This window comes from Erpetoichthys calabaricus, chromosome 2 (assembly GCF_900747795.2).
Source record: "Erpetoichthys calabaricus chromosome 2, fErpCal1.3, whole genome shotgun sequence".
Taxonomy (NCBI): domain Eukaryota; kingdom Metazoa; phylum Chordata; class Cladistia; order Polypteriformes; family Polypteridae; genus Erpetoichthys; species Erpetoichthys calabaricus.
The window spans coordinates 61,388,830-61,413,897 of record NC_041395.2 but is presented as its reverse complement, the minus strand read 5'-3'; the positions used below and the strand labels follow the sequence as shown (position 1 = coordinate 61,413,897).

The following is a 25,068-nucleotide window of genomic DNA, read 5'->3' as shown; positions in this document are numbered from 1 at the left end:
TTGGCATCTGTCTATTTAGCTGGAGCTTTAGAACCACCTACTTGTAATCCTAAGTACACTTCCCCACTGTGCTGTCTCAGGGAGTATTTATCATTGGGAGGTGGAGGTGACAATCCATAATCTCTCAGCTAAGAAAGCATGAGTCACTGAATATAATTGGCAGCATGTGCAGCCATGCAATAAGCTCTGTCAAACATAAGCAGCTAGACAGGCAGCTGTCCATTTAGCTGTGGAGATGTAAAGTCTACTGTTTGTAATTTCCAGCTTCCTATGTACACGTTTCAACCGTGCTGTCTCAGAGTGAGTTTGGTGCGGAATGCTCACTGTTTTTATGAGGTAAATAACCAGGAGTTGAAACGAAAGGCTGGTCAAGGATGTGCAAAACCAGAAAAGCAGAATGATTCAAATGTCCAAACCAAACAGGCAAGAGCAAACTAGAAGTCAAAACAACATAACCAGACTCGAAGAGAAGAGATTGAAGGTCCTAACACTAGGCTTACTTGAAATTGAAATTAACTAAAAATTAAATGACACTAAATAAAATGAGAGGAAAAAATAAATATCAAAAATACATTCTACAAATACAAAAAACCCAATCTGTAACAGGAGGGTATATAAAAGACCTTTCTAAGTAAAAAATGAACAGATAAGACTATACAATCACTACAAAGGAGTATGGCTGTTGTGAGGGCAAGTGAAGTCCTCAGCAAAGACCTCTGATGAGATAGCATTTTTCAGTTAGTTATAGCTTTTTGTCTCATCATTATGCTTTTCTGAACTCTTTGAAGTCATGGGTCATTATTAAGAAAAATTGTGATGTTTAAGTATAAGGTCAGCATACTATACATACCTATGATTCATTTTAGTTTAAATTATTTGTGTTTTGTTATTTTACTGAACAGTACATTAGACCATCACAACATTAAAGCAACCTACACAAGAACAAACCATTCACCACAAGAAAGTTCACCAGTCCTAGCCACTTAGTTCTTCCATTAGTGTTGCTTCACTGTCATTTTGTTAATATTTTCTGCAAAGTAAGTAATAAAGCAGTATTCAGTTTTGCTGCTATTTCCAATAGCAGACATTTTCAGAACAAGTTCCAATTTACAAACAAAATCAGGTTAACTTTGCCTGGGATAAAACTCAATTGTTCAGTTGTAATCTGGGGGTCATTTATAATGCTTTAAACACAAAGAACCTGTACATGTGTCGTTTTAAACATGTCTCCTATGTGCAGTAATGTTATTTTGATAGTAATTTAGGCTCCTTTCACAAAGCAGCACTGTTCGCCAAGGTGAGACAGAATGAGACTGCGGGAGGAGTGAATCTCATAGCTTTGCATTCTGAATAAAAAGAAAAGCATGTCATGATACACTGCAAATATCCAATTCATACAGCTGAGATTCTACTGTAAATATACGAGGTGTGACAATTTAATTCCTGGAATGCACCATTAAAAAATATTCATGTGGAACTGTACACTAGTGGCTACTGTCGCCTTCAAAGTACTCTCCTTGTGCATCTATACACTGACTTAAATGGCTTTCCCATTTCTGGAAGCAGGCTTGGAACTCATTTTCTGGAATACTTTTGAGCAGCTGTCTCACATTATGTTGGATATCAATTATATTAGAAAATCTTTGCCCTTTGAGCGCAGCTTTTAATTTTGGAAATGGCCAGAAATCACAGGGAGCTAAGTCAGGTGAATAGGCAGGATGATCTATTTGGGTAATCGTTTTCTTGGCCAGAAAGTCTCTCACAGTGAGTGCAGTGTGACTTGGCACATTGTCATGATGAATGATTCACTTGCCAGGCCACAATTCGGGTCAGAATCTCGTAATCTCTTCAGTACCTCTAAATAGCATTGTTGTTTGATTCTTTGTCCCTGTTCAATAAATTCTTGGTGGACTATTCCCTTGTGATCGAAGAAACACACCAGCATGGTCTGTGAGCGCAACATGCATGCTTTTTTAGGGTGCTGTGAATCCAGGGATTTCCACTGCATGCTCCGCCATATTTTCTCGCCCATCTTTCATCCTCAAACACATTCCAGCTTTTCATAGCATCTTTACCATATGCCACTTGCAACAGCTGTATAGGTTTCAGTAGCGCATTTGACGCTTTTCACACAAAATTTAATATTAATACGTTGCTTTAAATTTTGGTCACCCATTTTCATGCCAAAGTGTACACGCAGATATATATTACCTTCACAATAGCTAACTAACAACTGGCTCTATCAGCTTGCAATTTACGCATGTATTAGTTCAAACGTGTTCAAACACGAATACTCATGTGATTTCGATACAATTACGTCACGGTTGACACTACAAGGCCATTCCTGGAATTAAATTGTCACACGTCATATACGTTATAAAAATAACCAAAATAAACCATTACTGTAGAATGGAACAGTACCATAGTACAGTGTCATCTTGATTAGTACAAAGAGTATGATGGCACCCTACCGTATGTTCTAGAGCAGTTTGTACTGGATCTAGTAAAATCTCTATTAGTTGACATGGATCCCAAAGAACCAGTAGCAGTAAGTTATTTTCTTGAAAGAAGGTGTTCAAGTGCCACTTGATGCTGATTTATTTCGCATAATTTCTTTAAGATGAGTTAAGGAAAAGGAGGTCATCAGGATCACATTAGTATTTCATTTTTGACATTTCAATTTTTTTTTACAAATCATTAATTTTCAGTTCTTCATATTCTGATTATCATTCCTTTGCTAACTCAAAAGATTGCAGCATGTGACATTGGTGGTTGTGTAACAATAATTTGAGGCTTAACGGGGTTCCAAAGCTGATGAAAGACCTCAAGATCTGTGTTTTCATAAAATACAAAAAAATAAACATACACACAATAAATAGAAACAAACATGTTGTCTATAATAATTTTTTGTGCTTTCTTCATATTTAGTCTACTGCAACTGCAACTCATATAACTCATTTTGTAACCACTCCAGGGCAATGAAGCCTCTTTTAGCAGCAACAGGTACATGACTAAAATTCACCCTGGATGAACACTTGTGTACCACAATCTAAATATCAACACACCCATCCATTTAGTCTTGATTATGGAAAATTTGAGATGCCAGTTGACTTGACTCTATTTATTTGCACATTAAATGAAAATGGAATCCCAACGGAAACAGTGATATATAACACACACTGTATGTTTTTTGATATGAAGTTTAGGAATTTTTTTTTAATTTGGAAAATGTATTTAACTGCAAATGGGCAAAGTAGATCAAACAGAAAACAGAAAAAAGCAGACTAGCCCTTTACTTCAAATGTTGTCATGGGTCTTGTCAGAAAGGAGCAGGGTACAGCATATATTTATTCATTAATTAGTCATTGCTAGCCTATAACAATCATTTTTCTGAATCCAATAATGTGCTGAACTGAGCTGGTATTAAAATGCCACCTGTCCAATTAAAACTTAAGGACATTGGTTTTACACAAAGCAAACAATGTTGCTTTATATATAAGACAGGGGAAATCATGCAATTATGGAAAAATAACTTGCACTTATATACACACTAAGGGGAAAGGTTGAAGAAAATAAAACAGAGGAAAATATACAAAGGCAATATTAACTACCCAACTAATGTATCCTTCAATTATTGAACCCACTTCATTCACATAAGGATGGCAGGGAGATGACTACACCTTACAGTTAAAAAAATCCGGTGGCGCAGTGGCAAAACTGCTGCCTCACATTAAGGAGACCAGGGGTTACATCCCAGGTCCTGCCTGTGTGGAGTTTGCATGTTCTCACCTTGTCTTCAAGGGTTTCCTCCAGATGCTCCCACCATCCAGAGGCATGCAGGTTAGGTGAATTGGTGATACTAAATAAAATGGTCCTGGTGTGTGTGTGTTCACCCTGCGATAGCCTGGCACCCAGTCTGGGTTTGTTCCTGCCTTGTGACCCTTTTCTAGCTGGGATAGGCTTCAACTGAACTCTAGATTATTTTTTTCAATGTACTTGAATCAAAGAAAAATGTAATCCTCTTTTTAATTATTTGAGTGCATCGTAATAATTAAAGCTTGGTTATTCTGTGAAGCATAGCATGTATTATACTGAGCACAGAGCACAAAGTCTACAGATTTGGTATATTTGTTGCAAAAGATATCTTCCAAGCAGTAAGAAAGAAAAGTAGTTTAATTGTTTAACAAACACAATGACAAAGTAAAACATGATAAAATCTCTTTCACTGCTATATAGAGTGGATTACAGAATATAACGTGTGACAGCATTTAATATCACATCTAAAATCACAATACATTGATATTATGGGTGAAACTGAGGACCAAATCTCAGGATTTCAGAAGAGAAATATTTTCAAGCAGGGCAGCTAACATTGTAGTTACACTATGTGTTGGAAAAGCGTTAAACACCCTAGCACTTCTGACACCATTCAAAGTTAAAAAGTAGCCCATCAGTGAGAGCCTTCTAAAACAGCCTACTGGACAGACACTTTTCTCTTTGAGGTGCAAAAAACACCAGTAAGTGTCCAAATTTGAAATTTTATAGTTTCCATACATGGCAGCTAATCCAAAAATTCCGTGCAAAAGTAGTTATGATCAGATCAAAGCAAATGCTGTTATTAACACATATGTAGCATTTGGTGTCATATGTGTGTTATTTTTTAGTTTTATCTATATTTGACATTTTATTAGTTGATGTATAAGTCATAAAACCTATGTTAGAAACAAATATAAAATTGTTATCTCATTTGAATTTATTAGGCTAATTAAAGAAATTGCACTGCCAATTCAAGTCTGATTATTCAAGACTGACATTATATAATAGCTTAATTAGAGTTTTCTTAGAGAATATCCTGGACTTATATATTTCAGTAGTATAAAATCAATAACAACATTCAATGGGAAAAGGTTTTTGTGAGAAAATGATATTGACAAACATAGTTTAAGAATTTCAACAAGAGTCTATCTGAATTAGCATAACCTCCATAACATTTTTCCAGTATGGAAAAAAACACAGTATTTTCAGATGAAAGAACAAAAATAGTTATTTTTTTTACATCGAAATATTTCTAACCAAACAGTCTTCATTTGTGCTAAACTCGATGCCATAAACCATATACAATATAATTCTAAACTATACTAATTTTATAAAGTTAACATTTTACACTAAGAAAAACACATTGAAAAGGCTTTATATATTGTAGACTTGGATTTATTTTTAATGTAGCGTCCAAACACAACATATAAGCTTTACTTTAAAGGTGAGTTTACACCAAAACTGCAATTAATATGTTAGTCATGCATTTCGAGCACTGTTTCATAAAAAAATATAATTCACAGGGCCAGTGCTGATAAAAATATAAAATACCAAGCGTACTTTCACCTTAACTCACAATTGTTCTTCCAGTGTCAGTACTTTATATACTCAGATATTCTACACTTAGTCATTAAGTCTTCCTATTGGAAAATATATTATTTGTGAAACACAGTTGTGTCATTGACATCTGAAGACGTTTCAGTTACTACAAGTGAAAGCTTATTTTCCTTTGTGATTTTCAATGTAAATAGGAAAGTGGTTGGCACCATTTTAGTACATTAGAACATTAGAACAATCTAGACAAGAACAAGCCATTCAGTCCAACAAAGCTCTTCTCTGTGTGAAGAAAAACCTCTTAATGTTTGTGTGAAATTTACACTTAAGTTCTCAACTGTGTTCCCATTTTCTTGTTGAACTCATTATAAAATAACAGTCTCGATCCACTGAACTGATTCCCTTCATAATTTTAAACACTTCACTCATGTCACTTCTTAATCTTCTTTTTCTTGAACTGGAAAGGCTCACCTCTTTTAATCTTTCCTCATAATTCATCCCCTGTAGCCCTGGAATCAGCCTAGTCGCTCTTCTCTGGACCTTTTCTAGCGCTGTTATGTCCTTTCTGTGCCTGGAGACCAAAATTGTTCAAAGTACTCTAGACGAGGTCTCACCAGTCCATTATCACAAATATGCCCATGCCAGTATGCTTTTCAAGTGTCTCTGCAATGGCTCACAGATTGATTCCAGATTATCTGCCAAACCGCCTGTTTTAGTATCATCTGCAAACTTAACAGGCTTGTTATTTATATTCCTATCCAAATCATTTATATATATTAAAAATAGCAGCGGCCCTAGCACTGGCCCCTGTGGAACATCACTCCTAACATCAGTAAATTCTGATGAGGTTCCTCTCATCATAAGCCTCTGCTTCCTGTGTCTGAGCCAGTTTTGCATCCGTCTACAAACTTCACCCTGAACTCCCACTTCTTTTATTTTGATGCCCACCCTCTCATATGGCACCTTATCAAATGCTTTCTGAAAGTCAAGAAAAATAATATCATATGCTCCACTTTGATCTTACCCTTTGGTTGCTTCCTCACAGAAATCCAGCATGTTAGTAAAACATGACCTCCCTCTTCTGAATCCATGCTGACTGTTCAGTAAAACTCCTGTTTTTGCCATGTGCCGCTCAATTTACCTGTGATGCACGTTAAGCTTACTGGCCTAGAGTTGCTTGGATATGCCCAGTTACCTTTTTCATATAATAGGATAATATTTGCCATTTTCCTGTCCTTTGGTATTTCCCCAGTGCACAGTGACTTACTAAAAATATGCATTTAAAATTCTGTGATCTTAGTATAGGAAATGCGTATGAACTTGTAGATTATCAGTAAACAATTACACTGATTTTCTCAGGGAGACAACTGAGATCCATTTGTTTTAAGATAGCGTAATAAGTTGTAAACGAAGAAACTGGCACACTGCTGTTGATGTATAAGTTAATAAATGTTACATACACAGCAACTCCAAGGAAGCTATGTGTCTAAGAGTCCGGCAAGCTGAAATTGTCACCAATTATTTTACTACAACAAAATCAACTATATTGGTGAGGACCACTTTGAAATTCTGCACTCCTTTTTTTTAAACCTGCTTGTGAGCTTCACGCTCATGGCCATGTGAAGATGCAGATTAGAAACAGAAATCAAACCATGCCAAATGGATTATTGTACCCCATCCCAGTTTTCCTTCCAAATTCCACTTCAGTAAAAACACACATCAAAAACTGTTTGTGGATTTTGACAATTCAGTCTTTCCAAATCTGTTCACAAAATGATATTTCATTGTGTTGCTCAATTCTGAAAATAACACAAAATGTTCAAAAATCCAGTTTTGCCTACAATTAAATCATAATAAAAGTGTGAACTGCATGTACAGTTCTGTATCTAGATCTGTATCTCGAGATTCGGGCATGTTGGTGTGACACGTCCAGAACAGCCATGCTATGAACCATTCCACAAGCTAAAACCTTGCAGTGTAGACCTTTGGGAAATAGCCAGTAATGACGATAGAGGATCAGCCAGATGGCACAGAGTTGTATTTATTATTCAAATATATTTCTATTATTCAGCAGAAATTCATAATTGTATAGTTACTTTTCTGCAGCTGTCTATAATAAATTTATATAGTTTTATTTACAACATAAAGCTGAAGGGCATTTTAATGTGTGAAAAGCAGCCCAGGCACAGACAGGCAGACACCAATGGTTCAAACCCAAGCACAAGTTTATTATACATTATTTGCACAAAGTGTACCACGCACAACCCAGTGCTCCTGCACCAAGCACCCTCAGTCCAGGCCTCACACAATGCCTTTCACTTCCTGACCGCCTCCACACCTCTCTTCCGAGCTCCGTCCTCTTCCACCCAACTCCAGCTATCTTATGGAGGGAGGCGGCCCCTTTTATGTTCACCTGGACGTGCTCCAGGTGTGTCCCGATGAACTTCCGCCGGCACTTCCTGGTCCAGGGATCTTCAGGCATTCGGGAGCACCCTGGCGGTGACCATGGGCCCCTATAGGGTTGAGCTTCCATGCTCTGTTCCCATGGTCCCCATACCAACCAGGGCAGCTGCCCCCTCGTGGTCTGGAGGAGGTGTAATCCCTCTTCTTGTTCTTCCGGGCGTCCCGGCTGGGTACCGCCCCCAGCCACTCACCACAAATGTCTTATGTCACCCAAGCATAATATTATTGAACAGATAGAAATGGTATACATAATATAGGACAAATAAGACATTAGTTTTCTCAAATCTCAACATAGATCATACATAGTTTAACAACAAGTAAAGTAAGCCATCTTAACCCTCTGACATATTATTGGCAAGATTTGAGGTCTTTTGTTTTGGTTGGATGGTTTAGCTGCTTTTCAGTAAAATACCTACTTCCTTTCCTTCCTTTTATCACAGGAGGTCTAAGACATTTCCCAATTACTCAAATCCCAGTTGGTCACAGATGAAGAAGAATCCTTTTATATATTGGAGTCCCATTATTGAAAGTGGTGCCACTTTTCTTAACTGCATAATAATTATAGCATTTATTATAACAATTCATCTGACATACTATAAATTTAAGTAAAACATCTAAGGACAATAATAGCTATTTATAACAGATTTGTTCCATTCACCCAAGGATAACGTGACATCATGATGACAGTTGTCCAGTCACAGTTACTAGAGTCCTAAACATTTCTATAAGCTTCCCCCTGCTGATTTGAGGTTAAAGTATGTGTAAGAAAATAATATATCATATTCTGACAGATATAAAATAAGAGGCTACTGTATATGTAATATAAGATTTGACAGGATTACTGAATTCTTCTGGAAAGTAAAACAACAACATTTATTTATATAGCACATTTTCGTACAGAAATGTAGACCAAAGTGCTTTACAAGATAAGAAAACGAAAGTTACAAGAAAAGAACAGAATTAAAAATAAGCAATAATATTAAAGAATAAATAACACCACAACAAGGTAAGGTCAGATAAATGGAAGGACGAAAAAAAAATCCACTTAGACTGGAGAAAAAAAAGAAAATCTGCAGGGGTTCCAAGGCCAATAGTCCACCCAGCCTGAACTGAACATTCTACCTAACATAATTTTTCCTAAATCAAATCTCATAGATTTCATGATTCACATGTTGGGATTTGATGGAGTTGGGCTTGTGGACAGCTGAGACGCCCACCTTCATTCCATCATCACAGGGGGCTGCATAGTGCTGGAGAAAAACAACAGAGAGTAGTGGATATTAGTACAGTTTGCAGATCCCTGAAGAATATGAAAATGCTATGCCCATATATTCCATTGGGAATACAAATAAAATGTAGCTACGAAAAAGCCAAACTAAAATAATGAGTTTTAAGCAGTTTTTTTTTAATGTTCCACAGAGTTAGCTTGGTGAATTTCTATAGGTAAAGTATTCCAGATTTTAGGTGCATAACACCAAAAGGCCGCCACACCGCCTCTTTTAAGCTTGGTTCTAGGAATAATAAGCAGACCACCATTTGAGGATCTGAGGTTATGACTTGGGAGTGTAGGGAGATAGGCATTCCAAAATATAGGATGGAGCAAAATTACTTAATCCTTTATAAACCATTAGTAGTATTTTAAAGTCAATTCTAAATGACAACAGCAACCAATGTAATGACACTGAAACTGTTGAGATGTGCTCAAATTTTCTTTTTCGAGTTAAGATTCTGACTATTGCTTTCTGCACTAATTGCAATCAATTGATGTCTTTCTTAGGTAATTCCTTTAGGAGAGCATTACAGCAATCTAGTCGACTTAAAAAAAAAAGCACAAACTAATTTTTCATCGTCTTGTAAAGTTATTAGAGATCTAATATTTGATATGTTCCTTAAGTGAAAGAAAGCAGTCCTACTATTCTGGTTAATGTGTGATTTAAAGTTTAGGTCAGAGTCAATGACTACCCCTAAATTCTTTATTTCCGAGTCAATTTTTATATCTGAGAGATCAAGTTTATTTCCAATATCCTTGCTATATTCATGTTTCCCAATACTAAGATTTCTGTTTTAACCTCGTTTAATTTGAGAAAGTTACTAAGAGCTAAGAGCATCAGGGTCATCAGGCGCTAGCGATAAATAAAGCTGTGTGTCGTCTACATAGCTGTGGTAGCTCACCTTGTGCTTTGTGATAATCACCACAACTTACAAAGAATTTTCTACCTTTTAAGTAAGAGTAAAACCAATTTAAGACACTGCCAGTTAGGCCCACCCATTGCCTAAGGCAATTTATAAGAATGCTGTGGTCTATGGTGTCAAATGCTGCGCTCAAGTCTAGAAGCTTTAAGCAATTCAGCAGTTGAGGTATGAGATTCCAGTTGGATTCACAGCAAAGTTTTATTTATTATATTAAAAATACTAAATGTGTTATTTTAATGAATCATGTCCTATATAATGAGCAATTAATGTGCATAATGTAGGAGCCTTAGTATAATTGTTTGATGCTATTATTCTAAAAGTTATTCTAATTTACATGCTCTTTTTCTCTTTTGTAGAATGGAAGTATCTGCTGTTCAGTGGATTTAGAATGTCTACAAAATAACTAAACCTGAAACCTGGGACTATCTTAGACTTAATGATTGATCATTTGGTGTAAAGATCAAAAATGTCATGTTTTATACACCTAAATTGCCAAAGTCTCCACATAAAGAAGATGTCTGGAAATTCAACTTCATAGAATCAGTGGAAGTATCTCGGCCTGTCGTCCTTGCAAGAATCACCTTGGCTAGGACATGTGATATACTGTATACAGTATGCGTGTGTGAGTGTGATTCCATTCTATCTCATGTCACATGTTAAAATGTGTTGCAGGTTTGTTTATGTTCATTATTTCACAAAGCAAGGAGGAGAGCTGATACCACTGTGGTGATTGAGTGATAACAAACAAATGAACCCATTCAGTAATTCTTCAATTCCTATGTATTATTTAAAATGTGGCCCCAAAAGTAGCACCAGTTCAAAAACTACTTGTGTCTTTGCCAGTTGACCACTTTAAAGCCTGTATGTTCACATTTGTTATTATCAGGCGTATATATTTGCAGATCAATACACACCGCTGGTCAACAGCAGCAAGCATCTTTTACTGTATGACAATGAGAAACTACCATTAAGAAGACTTGTCATGCACAATATGAGAGCTTTTATAGCAGCTGTGGTAGTACTGAAACACTACATATACTGAACATTTTTAAAATGTGATTGACTAAGCATTTTGCAGGACATGTGTATGTTTTTGGTTTGGCTTTCTTAAGGGTAAGTAGTCTGTTTGAAGTAAACCTGTTGAAAGCTTCAAAACCACTTACATAAATTATATTTAACACATTTTTTATAATTGCAAAAAAGAAAAAAAAACGCTTGCATTGATGGTGGTGTAATTTGCATATAATGAAACTATTTTCATTCAAAGGAATAAAGGTGGCAATAAATTTATGTTTTTGTAGCAAGAGCTTTGGCATCCCTCCATTTATCTTGACATGGGTACAAACTAGGATAGACGCACCTCCTTCCTTCATCTCCCAACTTCATATCACTTTTATTTTCTTGCTAAACTGTTTCTGAAATAGTTAGGCTCACACCTTGTCTGGGTGTGTGGAACTCCATTTGCAGATTTCACAATGTCTTTCAAAGTGGTGCAGTTTGTTAGTCAAAAGTGTTCTCTTGGAACTGCAAGCATTGCATTTTGAAAGGGCTTACAGGCTCTTGTAGTTTCTGAGGGACCCTAGAAAAGGAGAATAAGGAAAGAGTTTTGCTTACAAAAATACAATTACAGAAACTTTTTCCTACCTTATTCTTTCTGAACAAAACTGATCTAGCTCTTAATTGCAATTATTTTATTTTACCTAATCATTTTCCTTTAGACTTCTTCTTTTATGCGCACCATTAGGCACTGCCAAATTTGACTTTGCAAGATTTGGATTAAGTGCTGTTTTTTAATATTCTGTCATGTATTTATTTGCTTGTGTATTTATTCATTTTAGAGTTATCACTACAGACCTCAGAGCTGCTGGATGCTGTGTAAAAATAAAATTTCTCACTGTCTTCAGATTATTATTTGTAGTTTTTTAGCACATGGTTAGGATAGCTTTCTATTTTTCCAGATCTGTTGTAGAATAAAGAATGTAGCTACATGTTGTTTGCCACTATTTAAGGTAAGTGTAATTTTAAGCTGATATCATGGTGTCTAAATGAAACATCAATTACCACTCCTATTGTAGTGTGATTAGATAAGGCAATGTACAGTTGTGCTTGAAAGTTTGTGAACCCTTTAGAATTTTCTATATTTCTGCATAAATATGACCTAAAACATCGTCAGATTTTCGCTCAAGTCCTAAAAGTAGATAAAGAAATAGCAGTTAAACAAATGAGACAAAAATATTATACTTGGTCATTTATTTATTAAGGAAAATGATCGAATATTACATATTTGAGAGTGGCAATAGTATGTGAACCTTTGCTTTCAGTATCTGGTGTGACCCCCCTTTGCAGCAATAACTGCAACTAAACGTTTCCGGTAACTGTTGATCAGTCCTGCACATCGGCTTGGAGGAATTTGAGCCCATTCCTCCCCATACAGAACAGCTTTAACTCTGGGATGTTGGTGGGTTTCCTCACATTAACTGCTCGCTTCAGGTCCTTCCACAACATTTTGATTGGATTAAGGTCAGGACTTTGATTTGGCCGTTCCAAAACATTAACTTTATTCTTCTTTAACCATTCTTTGGTAGAACGACTTGTGTGCTTAGGGCCGTTGTCTTGCTGCATGACCCACCTTCTCTTGAGATTCAGTTCATGGACAGATGTCCTGACATTTTTCTTTAGAATTCTCTGATATAATTCAGAATTAATTGTTCCATCAATGAAGGCAAGCCGTCCTGGCCCAGATGCAGCAAAACAGGCCCAAACCATGATACTACCATCACCATGTTTCACAGATGGGATAAGGTTCTTATGCTGGAATGCAGTTTTCCTTTCTCCAAACATAACAGTTTTCATTTAAACCAAAAAGTTCTATTTTGGTCTCATCCGTCCACAAAACATTTTTCCAATAGCCTTCTGGTTTGTCCCGTGATCTTTAGCAAACTGCAGACGATTAGCAATGTTTTTTTTGGAGAGTAGTGGCTTTCTCCTTGCAACCCTGCCATGCACACCATTGTTGTTCAGTGTTCTCCTGATGGTGGACTCATGAACATGGACATTAGCCAATGTGAGAGAGGCCTTCATTTGCATAGAAGTTACCCTGGGGTCCTTTGTGACCTCGCCGACTATTACACGCCCTGCTCTTGGAGTGATCTTTGTTGGTCAACCACTCCTAGGGAGGGTAACAATGGCCTTGAATTTCCTCCATTTGTACACAATCTGTCTGACTGTGGATTGGTGGAGTCCAAACTCTTTAGAGATGGTTTTGTAACCTTTTCCAGCCTGATGAGCATCAACAACTCTTTTTCTGAGGTCCTCAGAAATCTCCTTTGTTCATGCCATGATACACTTCCACAAACATGTGTTGTGAAGAGCACACTTTGATAGATCCCTGTTCTTTAAATAACACAAGGTGCCCACTCACACCTGATTGTCATCCCATTGATTGAAAACACCTGACTCGAATTTCACCTTCAAACTAACTGCTAATCCTTGAGGTTCACATACTTTTGCCACTCACAAATATGTAATATTCGATCATTTTCCTTAATAAATAAATGACCAAGTATAATATTTTTGTCTCATTTGTTTAACTGGTTTCTCTTTATCTACTTTTAGTACTTGAGTGAAAATCTGATTATGTTTTAGGTCATATTTATGCAGAAATATAGAAAATTCTAAAGGGTTCACAAACTTTCAAGCACAACTGTAAGTGATGCCAATTTACAATTGGCAATACAAACTGTTTGTAATTTGTATGTAAACCTATCATGTTTATGACAGGAGTGTATGTCATACAACAGAAGCATATGTATAGTCAGTCATGTTCATAAGGCAATGTGCATGTACAGTATAATGGGTCTGTGCGATGTGACAAATGCATCCCAACATGCAATGTAACCATATTACAAACAGTAACAGTTGCCTGCAAAAAAAGAGCAAAACCAATTACAGGTATGCAGAGATTTAAAATGTTGAAGTGCAAGCATCACCTACAAATATAAAAATGGTGGCAACCAACTGAAACTGCATTACACACAATAGTGTAGCAACAGGAAATCAATGAAGTCTATACCTAAAAAGACATTTTCATATTTAAAATATGTGGCAAAATAAAAAGACTAGTATGTACAAGAATAGCATGTGCATACATGTGTAGAGTGTCTTTGTGTGGCCCACTGGAATACTGGAATAACCCTGTCACATCCCATAGGTGTAATGATGACAGTACGTTTATTTGTAATGACATAGCACTTGCTAATTTGCCAGCTATCCTTTACATCACCCTCTTGTAATCAGTGTCAATGGCCCTGTTATGCCCAATGTACTTTATAAAGCTGGTGTGGTACCTGTCTAGTAGGCATCAACATTCAGAATAGACTATGCTGCTTTCCATTACAGCTCACCAGCTTTGAGTGAAGCTGTTTCTGCAGGTATATACTGTAAACAGTCATTCAGTGATACTGTTGTCAGTCATACTGTATGCGGCTGAAGTAAGTGTGCAACCTACAACCCAAAAATGTCATCCATCTTTCTTAACTGGGCTCTTGTCACCTGTGCCATAGGAGAACCAATTATTGTGTGACATTAGCTGGTTTATGTCAGTCAGTTCTATAAGATTGGTTCACCTAATAGAAAGCTGTCATATCCAGAATGTGTCAGTAGTGTCAAGTCGGACTGTTATGACTGAACTATCTACACATCTTTGTGATCATACATATAACCCTCCTTTGAAGCATAGGTGTCATTTTACAAAGATGTAGTATAACTGCTTTGCTTAAATAACACACTCTTGATCCATTCCCTATTTTTAATGAACTTATCTCAGTTATTCTATGGAGTCTATTCTTTTCCACCTTATTGCATTGGCTCACTCCTATACAAAGCAAAATCGGCTATTTTCATGACTGTTGCCTAATTTAAAAAGGGAAATGTTTTACAGACAGAACCCAGAATCAGATTTTGAGACAAATATCGAGTCATGTAGCAAATACCCTGAGGGCTTATACAAACAGGCTGAATAAGACTTTCTGGACAGCTCAGGCATGAGTTAGCCGAACAAGCTTTATGAACAAAATTTCTTCTCCCATTTGTAAAAGTACATATGTTTGTAGGTTCTTGGTGGCATTCTGGTGCAGTGGTTAGTGCTGCTGCTTCACAGCTACAGAATTATTGCCCCAAATCCCTTAACAGGGGTACAATGAAGACATGCAATTCCACCCAACACAACACATCAATTCCCATTCACCTAACCCTGACATCAGTTTTTGTTTTAAAGGTCCCTAAATTAGTGCTGTCTGCCAAACAACTTGGTTACTCCATGTATCTACTTGGTTCTCTGTATGACAAAAGCTTTTTTAAATGTTTGTGTGAAATATTCCCTTAGTCCATCTTGGTCCCTCTATTCTTGTGGAAGAAGTCAAGTAACCGCTGGGTCCCACTGTACTAGTTCTCTTCATAAACACTGGCTACTCGTGACACTTAAATGAATAGGAGGGAAAGGAAATGGAAGGATGAATTATGTTGTTAAAAGTACCCAAGTGAATTTCTCTTTCTGTTTTCAAAAATTTAAATAATATCTTAATAGCTATGGAATCATTTTCCTGAAATTAATTATTTTGCTATTTATATTTTCAAAGTGATCACTTGATTATAAGGATGCCATTGCAATGACATTTTTAGGATATACTTTATCTTATTTTGGACAACACAGTGCAAAACAGCTAATATTACGACATACTAAGTTGTATTTATGGTTGAAACCTTTGATTTATAAACAGGTTGGAATAAAATTAAGTAGTCCCAGTGGCCACCAAAAACTGAGTTTGAGAACCACTGAAAAGGTTTTTTTTTGGCAAAAAACCCATTATACATTGCAAATGTGTTTTTTTTTTAATTATTTACAAAATAATCATGGGATGGAAAATTCATTTTAGCAGGTGAAAATGTCATTCTTTAATCCCTTTAAATTCCACTGAACTAATGTATTTTAAAATCTATTATGTATTTCACTTGATTTTGACATTTGTCATATAGTTTATTGTTAGTCATTATTTGGTTTCTTTGGGAAAATTAGAATTAAAAACCAGCATTATTTTCTTAGATTTTGTCACTGACATTTCTGTGGTATGTATTAGTAAAGCTCTTTCCATGGTGTGTAATTCTTTAGGTTGTAAGACATGGCAAAACATTGTTCATTCTGATAAGATTACTTCTACAAAAACAATCGATATGCATTTATTTAGTTAGTCTATTTGTAACACACTTAACACTATTGTGGATTTAATAATTTTTTCACCATTCACCTTCAAAGCCTAATAAAGTAACTCTCCACTAACAACTGTATTTTATATATTCACAACTGACATTAATATAACTCTACTCAGCAGCTGTACACTAAAATGCATTTTAAGACAATGGAATGGAACATTTAACAGTTGTGTATGTATAAGCTATTTGATTCCTACTGAGCATACTAGTAGGTTTAGGAGGTTTATTTCAACAATAATTGAGAACAGTGAATTCACATGAATAAAGAACAACTAAAAGTTTAATGAACTGTAAATAGCATTTTGACTTTAATTATTACTCTTACAGTATGCAGTAAAGTTATCTCTAACTTGTAAAAACACAATCAACTTTTGAAAACATAGTGAATTAAAAAATCTATCTGTTATATTTTACAAAGTGTACACTTCAGGATTGTCATTTGGATTATCTTGCTTAGAGATTGAAATTGTTTTGAAATCCTTCCTCAAGAGGCAGAAAAAGGAGAGCAGGCCTCCAAAAACTCATACAGGAGGCCAGACCTCCTCTTATTCCAGGCCTGTGCCCACTGCAATGGCTTCACCTCAGGCAGCCTAATCCCAACCAAAATGGCATGCCTTTTGGCCAGCATAGGCCCAAATGGGGATAAGGGTCTCAAAGACTAAAAGTCTCAAAATGTTCACAAAGATGGAGAAGAGAAAAACAAAACAATAGGCAAGTTCACTTATATATTAGATGAGAAGGCAACGAAAAAACTGAGCAGATATTAGGTTTGGCCTAAAGTTACATATCCAATAAACACCAAACAGGAAACAGTACCTTAAAGCAAATGCAAGGCTCAAAAACTAAAGACTTCAATAATGACAAAAAACCAAAGCAAATCAAACACTAACCACTACTATACTGAAGCTGTATAAAACACTGTAAAGCTTCAGTTTAAGTATTGATGGGGCTGAAACCTGCTGAATAATTCAAGTGGTACCACCTCCTTAGACTGCACGTACAAAAAGCTGCACAGAAAAAAAAGCACTACATAAAAACACAATTGCAACAAAAAGCATTAAATCACTAAAATACAAAGACAAAACCAAAAACAGAAATAATAACATAATATACAAAATTATTTATCAACAACAACTAAAAGCAACAGAAGACCACATCAGCAAAAATGAACTTAAACCAGGGTAACAACATTGGCTAAAATGTAACAGGAATGTGAACTAACCCTGACCCAGTGCTAACCTTGACCTCTCTTAGGAATGTATAATACAGTATTACAAAAAAAGAAAGAAATATTGATGAGGTAACAGTCCACATAAAATTGTGCTCTTTATCTGTATTTTATGAAGAATATCTAAATACAGTATCATTTTAATTTTTAATTTTACAGTGAAGTACACAATAAAACATTAGAACTTCATTAATTAATGCTAAAGCATCTCTTACTCTATACACTTCTTCAAATGCAGTACATTTAAGAAAAGTATGCACTTTGAAAAACACAGTCCCCCAATTTTATAAAATATTTTCAGAATGATGGCCACTTGTGTGTTCAATGAATAGTGCTTCAGTTTGTGTGTCAACTTCAGCTAGCAAATCTCTTGAAGTGATCACTAAGTAAATAAGAAAAAGCAAACCTTCTAGCCAGGTTGGTAGAAAGAATACTGATCTATTCACCGGATTTCTCTATCCAATGAAGTGGTAACAATGCATGAGTGGGTGACAAATCACATTAACATTCAAGAAAGATTCAGAAAGAAGTGAAGTCCACCAGATTTAATTTGTATTGCCCAGTTCAGTTATCCAGAATATGATTTGGTATTTGCACTCCTGAGAGAAGGGTTGCATTTGTGTGATTTTGGACAAATATGAGTCTGAATATACTGTTTCATCTAGAAGCTGCTAATTACAAAAGGTTTGAAAGATGAAATTATCATAATGAAAGAGGCTAACAAGGACTAAATCAGAATATGTACCTGCATGCTTTATTTCAGGATTCATTTAAAAACTCAAATGCACCTTTCTAAGGAAACCTAAGAGCACTTATGTTTATGAAAATTTAATCTTATCAGAGTGACGATGATTTGGTCATAGTTTGACAACCTGTATGAGGTACTGTAGAAAGAAGAAATTGTGCAAATGTTACTGTAACATATTTAAATTGCATTTACATTTTTTTTGTTTATTTATGTGTTTAGAATTTTGGTGCAATATTTCTTGTGTAAAAAATGTAAAGTTGGGTCAGTTTATTTGAAACAAAAGGGAATAAACCTTCTAATAATTGGGTTTGTTGTTTAAACTTTATTGCATTTTTTTCTTTTAATCTTTTCATTATCAGTGGCTCTAATTCTTCTAACATTCTCTTACCATTCTATACCACTATATCTGGTCAAAGATCTGAAAGAATTCTTTGCAAAAGGCACCCAAATTATGTTTCACATTGTCTCTTTAGCTGAAAGATGTGTTAATTAATACTTGGCCTGACAAAAACAAAAAATACATGAAGAAGGAAAAGTCATCTTTATCATAAAATAGCAATAAAATAAGACTGCAGAATTCAAGCAATGGAAAAATGTCCAGAATATGATACTAGAATTAATTGCAAAAGATATAAATAGGAAAAGGGAGCCTATCTACCAGGTGTGAGGTTTTTGTATGGTGGCTGGAGTGACAATTCTGCCACCAACCCCCAGGTTTTTCCCTGCAGGTTGGAGGGCCTACATGCAGAGCTTGATGCAGATTAACGTCATACCCAGGATGGAGCAATTGCAGGTTAAGGGCCTTGCTGAAGGGCCCAACAAAGTAGAGTCGCTTTTGGTGTTTATGGGATTCGAACTGGCAACCTTCCGATTACCAGTGCAGATCCCTAGCCTCAGAGCCACCACTCTGCCATTTCATTATACAGATAATTAATTGATATTAGAAATACATTCAGAAAACAAATCTAATGTCCATCATCACTTTGAAATAAAACTAAACAATGCTACAGTGGTTAGTATCATTGACTCATAACTCTAGTGTCTGGGTTTCAAATTTTGTCCTGCTCACTGTGAAATTTGTATGTCTTTCTGGAGAAATTGAAGAAATGGACTCTCTCATTGGTATCCTCCGAATTCAGCATTTGTCTTCGTATAATATGCTATATAGTGTATATTATTATGAACACTAGTATTAATTTTATAATTTTACTGCTGTTACTTTGTGGTACATTATATTACTAAAATTATTTTTCCATCTTAGCTGTTGAAACAGGCCAGGATAGTTGTGGATTCAGAAAGTATCGGGTCCCTTCACTTTCTGCATCCATTGTCTCCCGCTTATCCGAGGTCGGGTCGCGGGGGCAGCAGCTTGAGCAGAGATGCCCAGACTTCCCTCTCCCCGGCCACTTCTTCTAGCTCTTCCGGGAGAATCCCAAGGCGTTCCCAGGCTAGTCGAGAGACATAGTCCCTCCAACGTGTCCTGGGTCTTCCCCGGGGCCTCCTCCCGGTTAGACGTGCCCGGAACACCTCACCAGGGAGGCGTCCAGGAGGCATCCTGATCAGATGCCCGAGCCACCTCATCTGACTCCTCTCGATGCGGAGGAACAGTGGCTCTACTCTGAGCCCCTCCCGGATGACTGAGCTTCTCACCCTATCTTTAAGGGAAAGCCCAGACACCCTGCGGAGGAAACTCATTTCAGCCGCTTGTATTCGCGATCTCGTTCTTTCGGTCACTACCCATAGCTCATGACCACTCAACAACCCATAACGACAAAGTGGAAACATTTTCAGAAAGGTTTGCAAATATATTAATAATCAAAAACTTATTTATATAAGTAATCAAACCCTTTGCTGTGGGACCCCAAATTGCGGTGATGTACATCCTGTTTGTTTGTATAATCCTTAAGATGTTTTTACAACTAGATTGAAGTCAACCTATGGTACATTGAACTGACTGGACATCACTTTTGAAAGCCAAACACCTTTGTATATAAGGTCCCACAATTCAAGCAGCATGTCAAAGCAAAAAGCAAGCCATGAAATCCGAGGAACTCTCTGTAGATCATTGCAATCAAACTTTGGTGAGGCATAGATCAGGGCAAAAGTCTAAAACCATTTCTGAAACGTTGACTTTTCCCAGGAGTGCAATGGACTAAAAAATTGTGAAATGGAAGAAGTTTGGAACCACCAGGGCCTGGGTCAGAGATGACCAAGAACCAAATATTCATTCTAACAGAGCTTCCGAAGTCCTCTGCTGAGAAGAAAGAAACTGTCAGAAGGACAGTCACCTCGGCAGTATTCTCTTGGTGTTTATGGTAGATCGGCTAACTCCTGGTTGGTGTTCACTGAATGGACTGAGTGAGCATGAGGAAAACGACTCTCTTGTTTAATAAGATAAAACTTGAACTCTTTGGTGAGAACTTTGGAGAGTACAGTCCTAGTACTTGTGGAGTTTGAATTTTCTCTCTATGTTCAACTATCTTTTTTCCCTTGGGTACTTCAGTTACCTCCCACATCCCAAAGACATGCATGTTAAATTAAATAGCTACTCTAAATTGGGACAGAGCTAGTTTAGGAGTAATAATGATATGACAAGTCGAAATAACATGGTGAAGTATACCAGGTGATGTTAAAAAAAAAAGAGGCAATTGTGTTTTAGTATATAAGGAGCCTCCAAAAATTCCTAGTTCTTCAAGAGGAAGGACTGGTAACGACTTGCCAATTTGCCAATAGATGCATCAGTGAAAATTACAGAACTTTGCACACAATGTTCCCCAAACATCAATCTGTAGGATTTTGTCCATTCTACAGTGCACACTCTAGTTAAAAGATTTAACAATCTGGTCTACTTGGGTAAGGCTGAACACCACTTCTAAAAATGTATGATTTCCTTCTGTCTTGAAAACCATCATGCGTTTGTAATATTAAAACTGAACCAATTAAAACAAAACAGAAAATAAACATTACAGAAAATAATTACTGAAATGGAGAATGCAGTTTAGAAAACAGGCAGAGTACTTTACACCTAATTTTTCAAATTGAAATTCCACTCATTCAGCTGAGCAGCAACTATTTTTTGGTCATAGTATCCCATAGTATGGCCTTTTTAATAACAATAATGAATGAGACTGTAATGTTCCTACCTCTTCGTCAAGGATTTTTCTTTCATGGTAGACCACGTCATATTGTTGCCAAGGTAAAAGATGTTCAACCCTGAAAGTCACTAACCCAAGTTGTAATTAACACAAACTTTTGTGATGACAAAAACATATGCATAAAAAAAAATATGATAAAAACTGCAGAAAAAAATAAACAAATAAAAATATACAGTGAAGCAAAAACAGAAGAGCCTGATTAAGAATAACAAAAAATAATGTTGCAATATTTGCTGATCTGTTTTTATCACCGAGTAGCCTAATTGCTAAAGATACAAAAGATTGCTTTTCTGTCGTGTTGTTGTTTTTTGCGTTACAGGACTCCACCACTTCTCAAACAGCTGCTACAGAATTTGGAGTGGAGAAGATGAGAAGGTTCATAAGGAATTTGATGGAGCTTTTTAAGAAAATGTCTGCATAAAGCTGTTCAATAGACATCTGACTGACACTAATCATTTAGCTTTATTTTCTTTTATCTTGAGCATGGATATCTCTAGAAACACAGATCAGGCCAAAGAACACAGCACCCTGCAGTACAGAAATACAAAGCACTTGTAGAATACAGTTGCTGACAGTCCACTGCTATACAATATACAGTGCTTTAATGCACAGACATTTTTTATTTCTAGATACTTCTAATTAGCACAATAAATAGTCTTGTCTCATTTCCTGAGAGATAGACAAAAGCAAGTAACAGGAATGTGATATTTAAAACCAAAGGACTTATGAATTGTCACACCAATGCACATTTGCTCATGCCTCTGCTCCTTAGTACTCCCAGTTTCTACCCTATCTCTAAACTGTACCATTTTGCTCTGGCTCAACAGTTTACTGTGCCTCTTCTTTCTATAAAACAATCACTCTTTATTTCTTCTTCCTTCTGTATTGTGGAATATGCACCCCATGCTGTTGGAAGTCATCTAGTCAAATGATGCTCAGGCACGTCATTAATAACCACAGTGTGGGACTGCTTAGACTTGCAATTACACTACTCTTCTTTACTTTGGATCTGTGCAGTTTGCACTTGATTTAATACACTTGTGGTTACTGCTTTTGCGCCATCTAGATGTTTTACTAACCATTACACTAATCTTATCACAATGTTTTATTATCCATCCATCCATCCATTTTCCAACCCGCTGAATCCGAACACAGGGTCACGGGGGTCTGCTGGAGCCAATCCCAGCCAACACAGGGCACAAGGCAGGGAACCAATCCCGGGTAGGGTGCCAACCCACCGCAGGACACACACAAACACACCCACACACCAAGCACACACTAGGGCCAAGTTAGAATCGCCAATCCACCTAACCAGCATGTCTTTGGACTGTGGGAGGAAACCGGAGCGCCCGGAGGAAACCCACGCAGACACGGGAAGAACATGCAAACTCCACGCAGGGAGGACCCGGGAAGTGAACCCGGGTCCCCAGATCTCCCAACTGCGAGGCAGCAGCGCTACCCACTGCGCCACCGTGCCGCCATGTTTTATTATATAATCAGAAATAATATACAGTGTATATTGTGATATTTATAAGTTACTATATTCTGCTGGGTACATTGTTGGGGAAAGTAGTATTTCGCATAAACAAAAGTCAGGTTCACCACTACAAATAGCTCCATCTGCTGGAAATCCTTTATTACAAAAAATTTGAGGAAGCCCCATTATGTGAACAGCTAACAAAGCAAAGATCTTAAGTAAGTTAGGCTCATTTGCATAACACAGTCAAGAAAGATATTAGTTTGAACCAGTCAGTATACAGATAAATGGTATAATTAACATGTTTAGCCCTTAATATTATCTGAAATGTCCTAAAATAGTTAAACTGATTAAAAGTGTTTGGCACATATCTATATCTGAAGAGGAATTTCTTATGTATAAATTCTTATACAGGACAACATAAAAAGTATTAATTGCCATTATCCCATTGTTCTGTTGGTAACTGTGCTGGGTACAAATAGTACAGAATATCTTAGTTAACAGGCACACCCAAAACAAATTCACATAGAAATAATAGAACACACCAGGATACATTATTTTCTGTTACCTACATACAATAGAGGTTAGACCTCAGCTGGAGCACCATGTGCAGTTTTGGTCTTCAGACTACAAAAAGGACATAGCAGGGCTGGAAAAAGTTCAAAGAAGAGTGACTAGGCTGATTCCAGGGCTACAGGGGTTGAATTATGAGGAAAGAATAAAACAGCTAAGCCTTTTCAGTTTAAACTAAAGAAGATTAAGTGGTGACATGATTGAAGTGTTTAAAATTACGAAGGGAATTAGTACAGTGGATCAAAACGGTTATTTTAAAATGAGTTCATCAAGAACATGGGGACACAGTTGGAAGCTTGTTAAGGGTGAATTTCACACAAACATTAGGAGGTTTTTCTTCACACAGACAACCAATGACATATGGAGTACGTTGCCATGTACTGTGGTAGACAGTAGGACTTTAGGGACCAGCAAAATTAGACTTGAAGTTATTTTGAAAAAATTAAGTGAATAGGACTTCTGAGCATAAATGATTACTTGAATTATACTCAAAGACTGTAATTTTCTTCTCCCAACCCACATAGTGACAAATGGAAACCTTAGCTTGTTATGTCTAATATTGGTTTAAGCTGCTACTAGCAAACAGTTGTGGAAAGCGCAGAAGACAGTTGTAAATTATCAGAACAAGTGTCTTAGCAGACTTTTAGCAAAAGCATGAATCAACAGTAATTTTGTCCATGCTCTCCTGTAGATTCAAGATGGTGTGCTTCTGAAGATATTGGGAATTGCTAGAGAGGCGAGGAGAATTGAGCTGCAACCTTTAAGAAGCTATTTTATAATTTTGTCAGGTCCTTTTAAAATGTCTACACAACATGTTTGCATTTCTTATTACAAACAGCTGTGCATGCAGTTTACTTATTTTTCCCTCCAGCTTATTAGCTAGAAGTATCTACCTAAAGGACACTGTTTAATAGCCGGCTTCACTTCTCTGATACATTTTAAATTATGCAGTTTGTGCCACAGTGTCTTAACTTTGCTTGGCACACTTATTTCAACTCCAATCTGGAAACAGTTTGCCATCTGCCTGTGGTACATGGTACTGCGCACTGTTCTACTGCCTTGTGCTAGAAGGATTTGGAATGGGTAGGATACCTAAGTACAAATGAACATCCAAAGTGCTGCACGATAGCTCTATGAACACAAATTTAAATATTTAAATATGTGTTTATTAATTTATATATTTACTTATAATTTCATTATGTGCACACTAGTCATAATACATTATTGATGTGTTCTCCAGCTGTATTTCAAAGCTACATGTAATTTCCTAGTTATTACAGTTTTACAGTCAGTAGCAAGGTAAACCACTCATTCTTAACAAATATGCCAAACAAGACCACTCTAGAAAACTGGAAAGGAAGGAAACAGAATATGTAGTTGCACACACTTCAGAAAAGGTAGTTAAACATGCTAAACATGAGCTTCCAAACTAAAATAGATTTGTATGAAATGTACAAAGAAAGAAATTCCATTGTTTTAATATTTATATAGTAATTTCCATTGCTTAAGAATTTTTGCAGCTTCAGAGGAAATTCTAGAGTTATAATTGTAGCTCCCTGTAGAGTCACGTACAAAAGGATGCTGGCTTTGACAC

The 25,068-nt window shown here is 36.5% G+C and overlaps 1 protein-coding gene across 1 annotated transcript in view; it reads left to right on the top strand.

The window, feature by feature from the left end:
- Positions 1–16,376, top strand: part of LOC114645928 (protein kinase C-binding protein NELL1-like) — a 1,522,815-nt gene extending 1,506,439 nt beyond the window's left edge. The window contains exon 20 of the mRNA XM_028793848.2: positions 10,383–16,376. Within this exon, the coding sequence (XP_028649681.1) occupies positions 10,383–10,433 (51 nt within the window). The 3' untranslated portion in view covers positions 10,434–16,376. The remainder of the gene's footprint in view (positions 1–10,382) is intronic.
- The last annotated feature ends 8,692 nt before the right edge of the window (positions 16,377–25,068 follow it).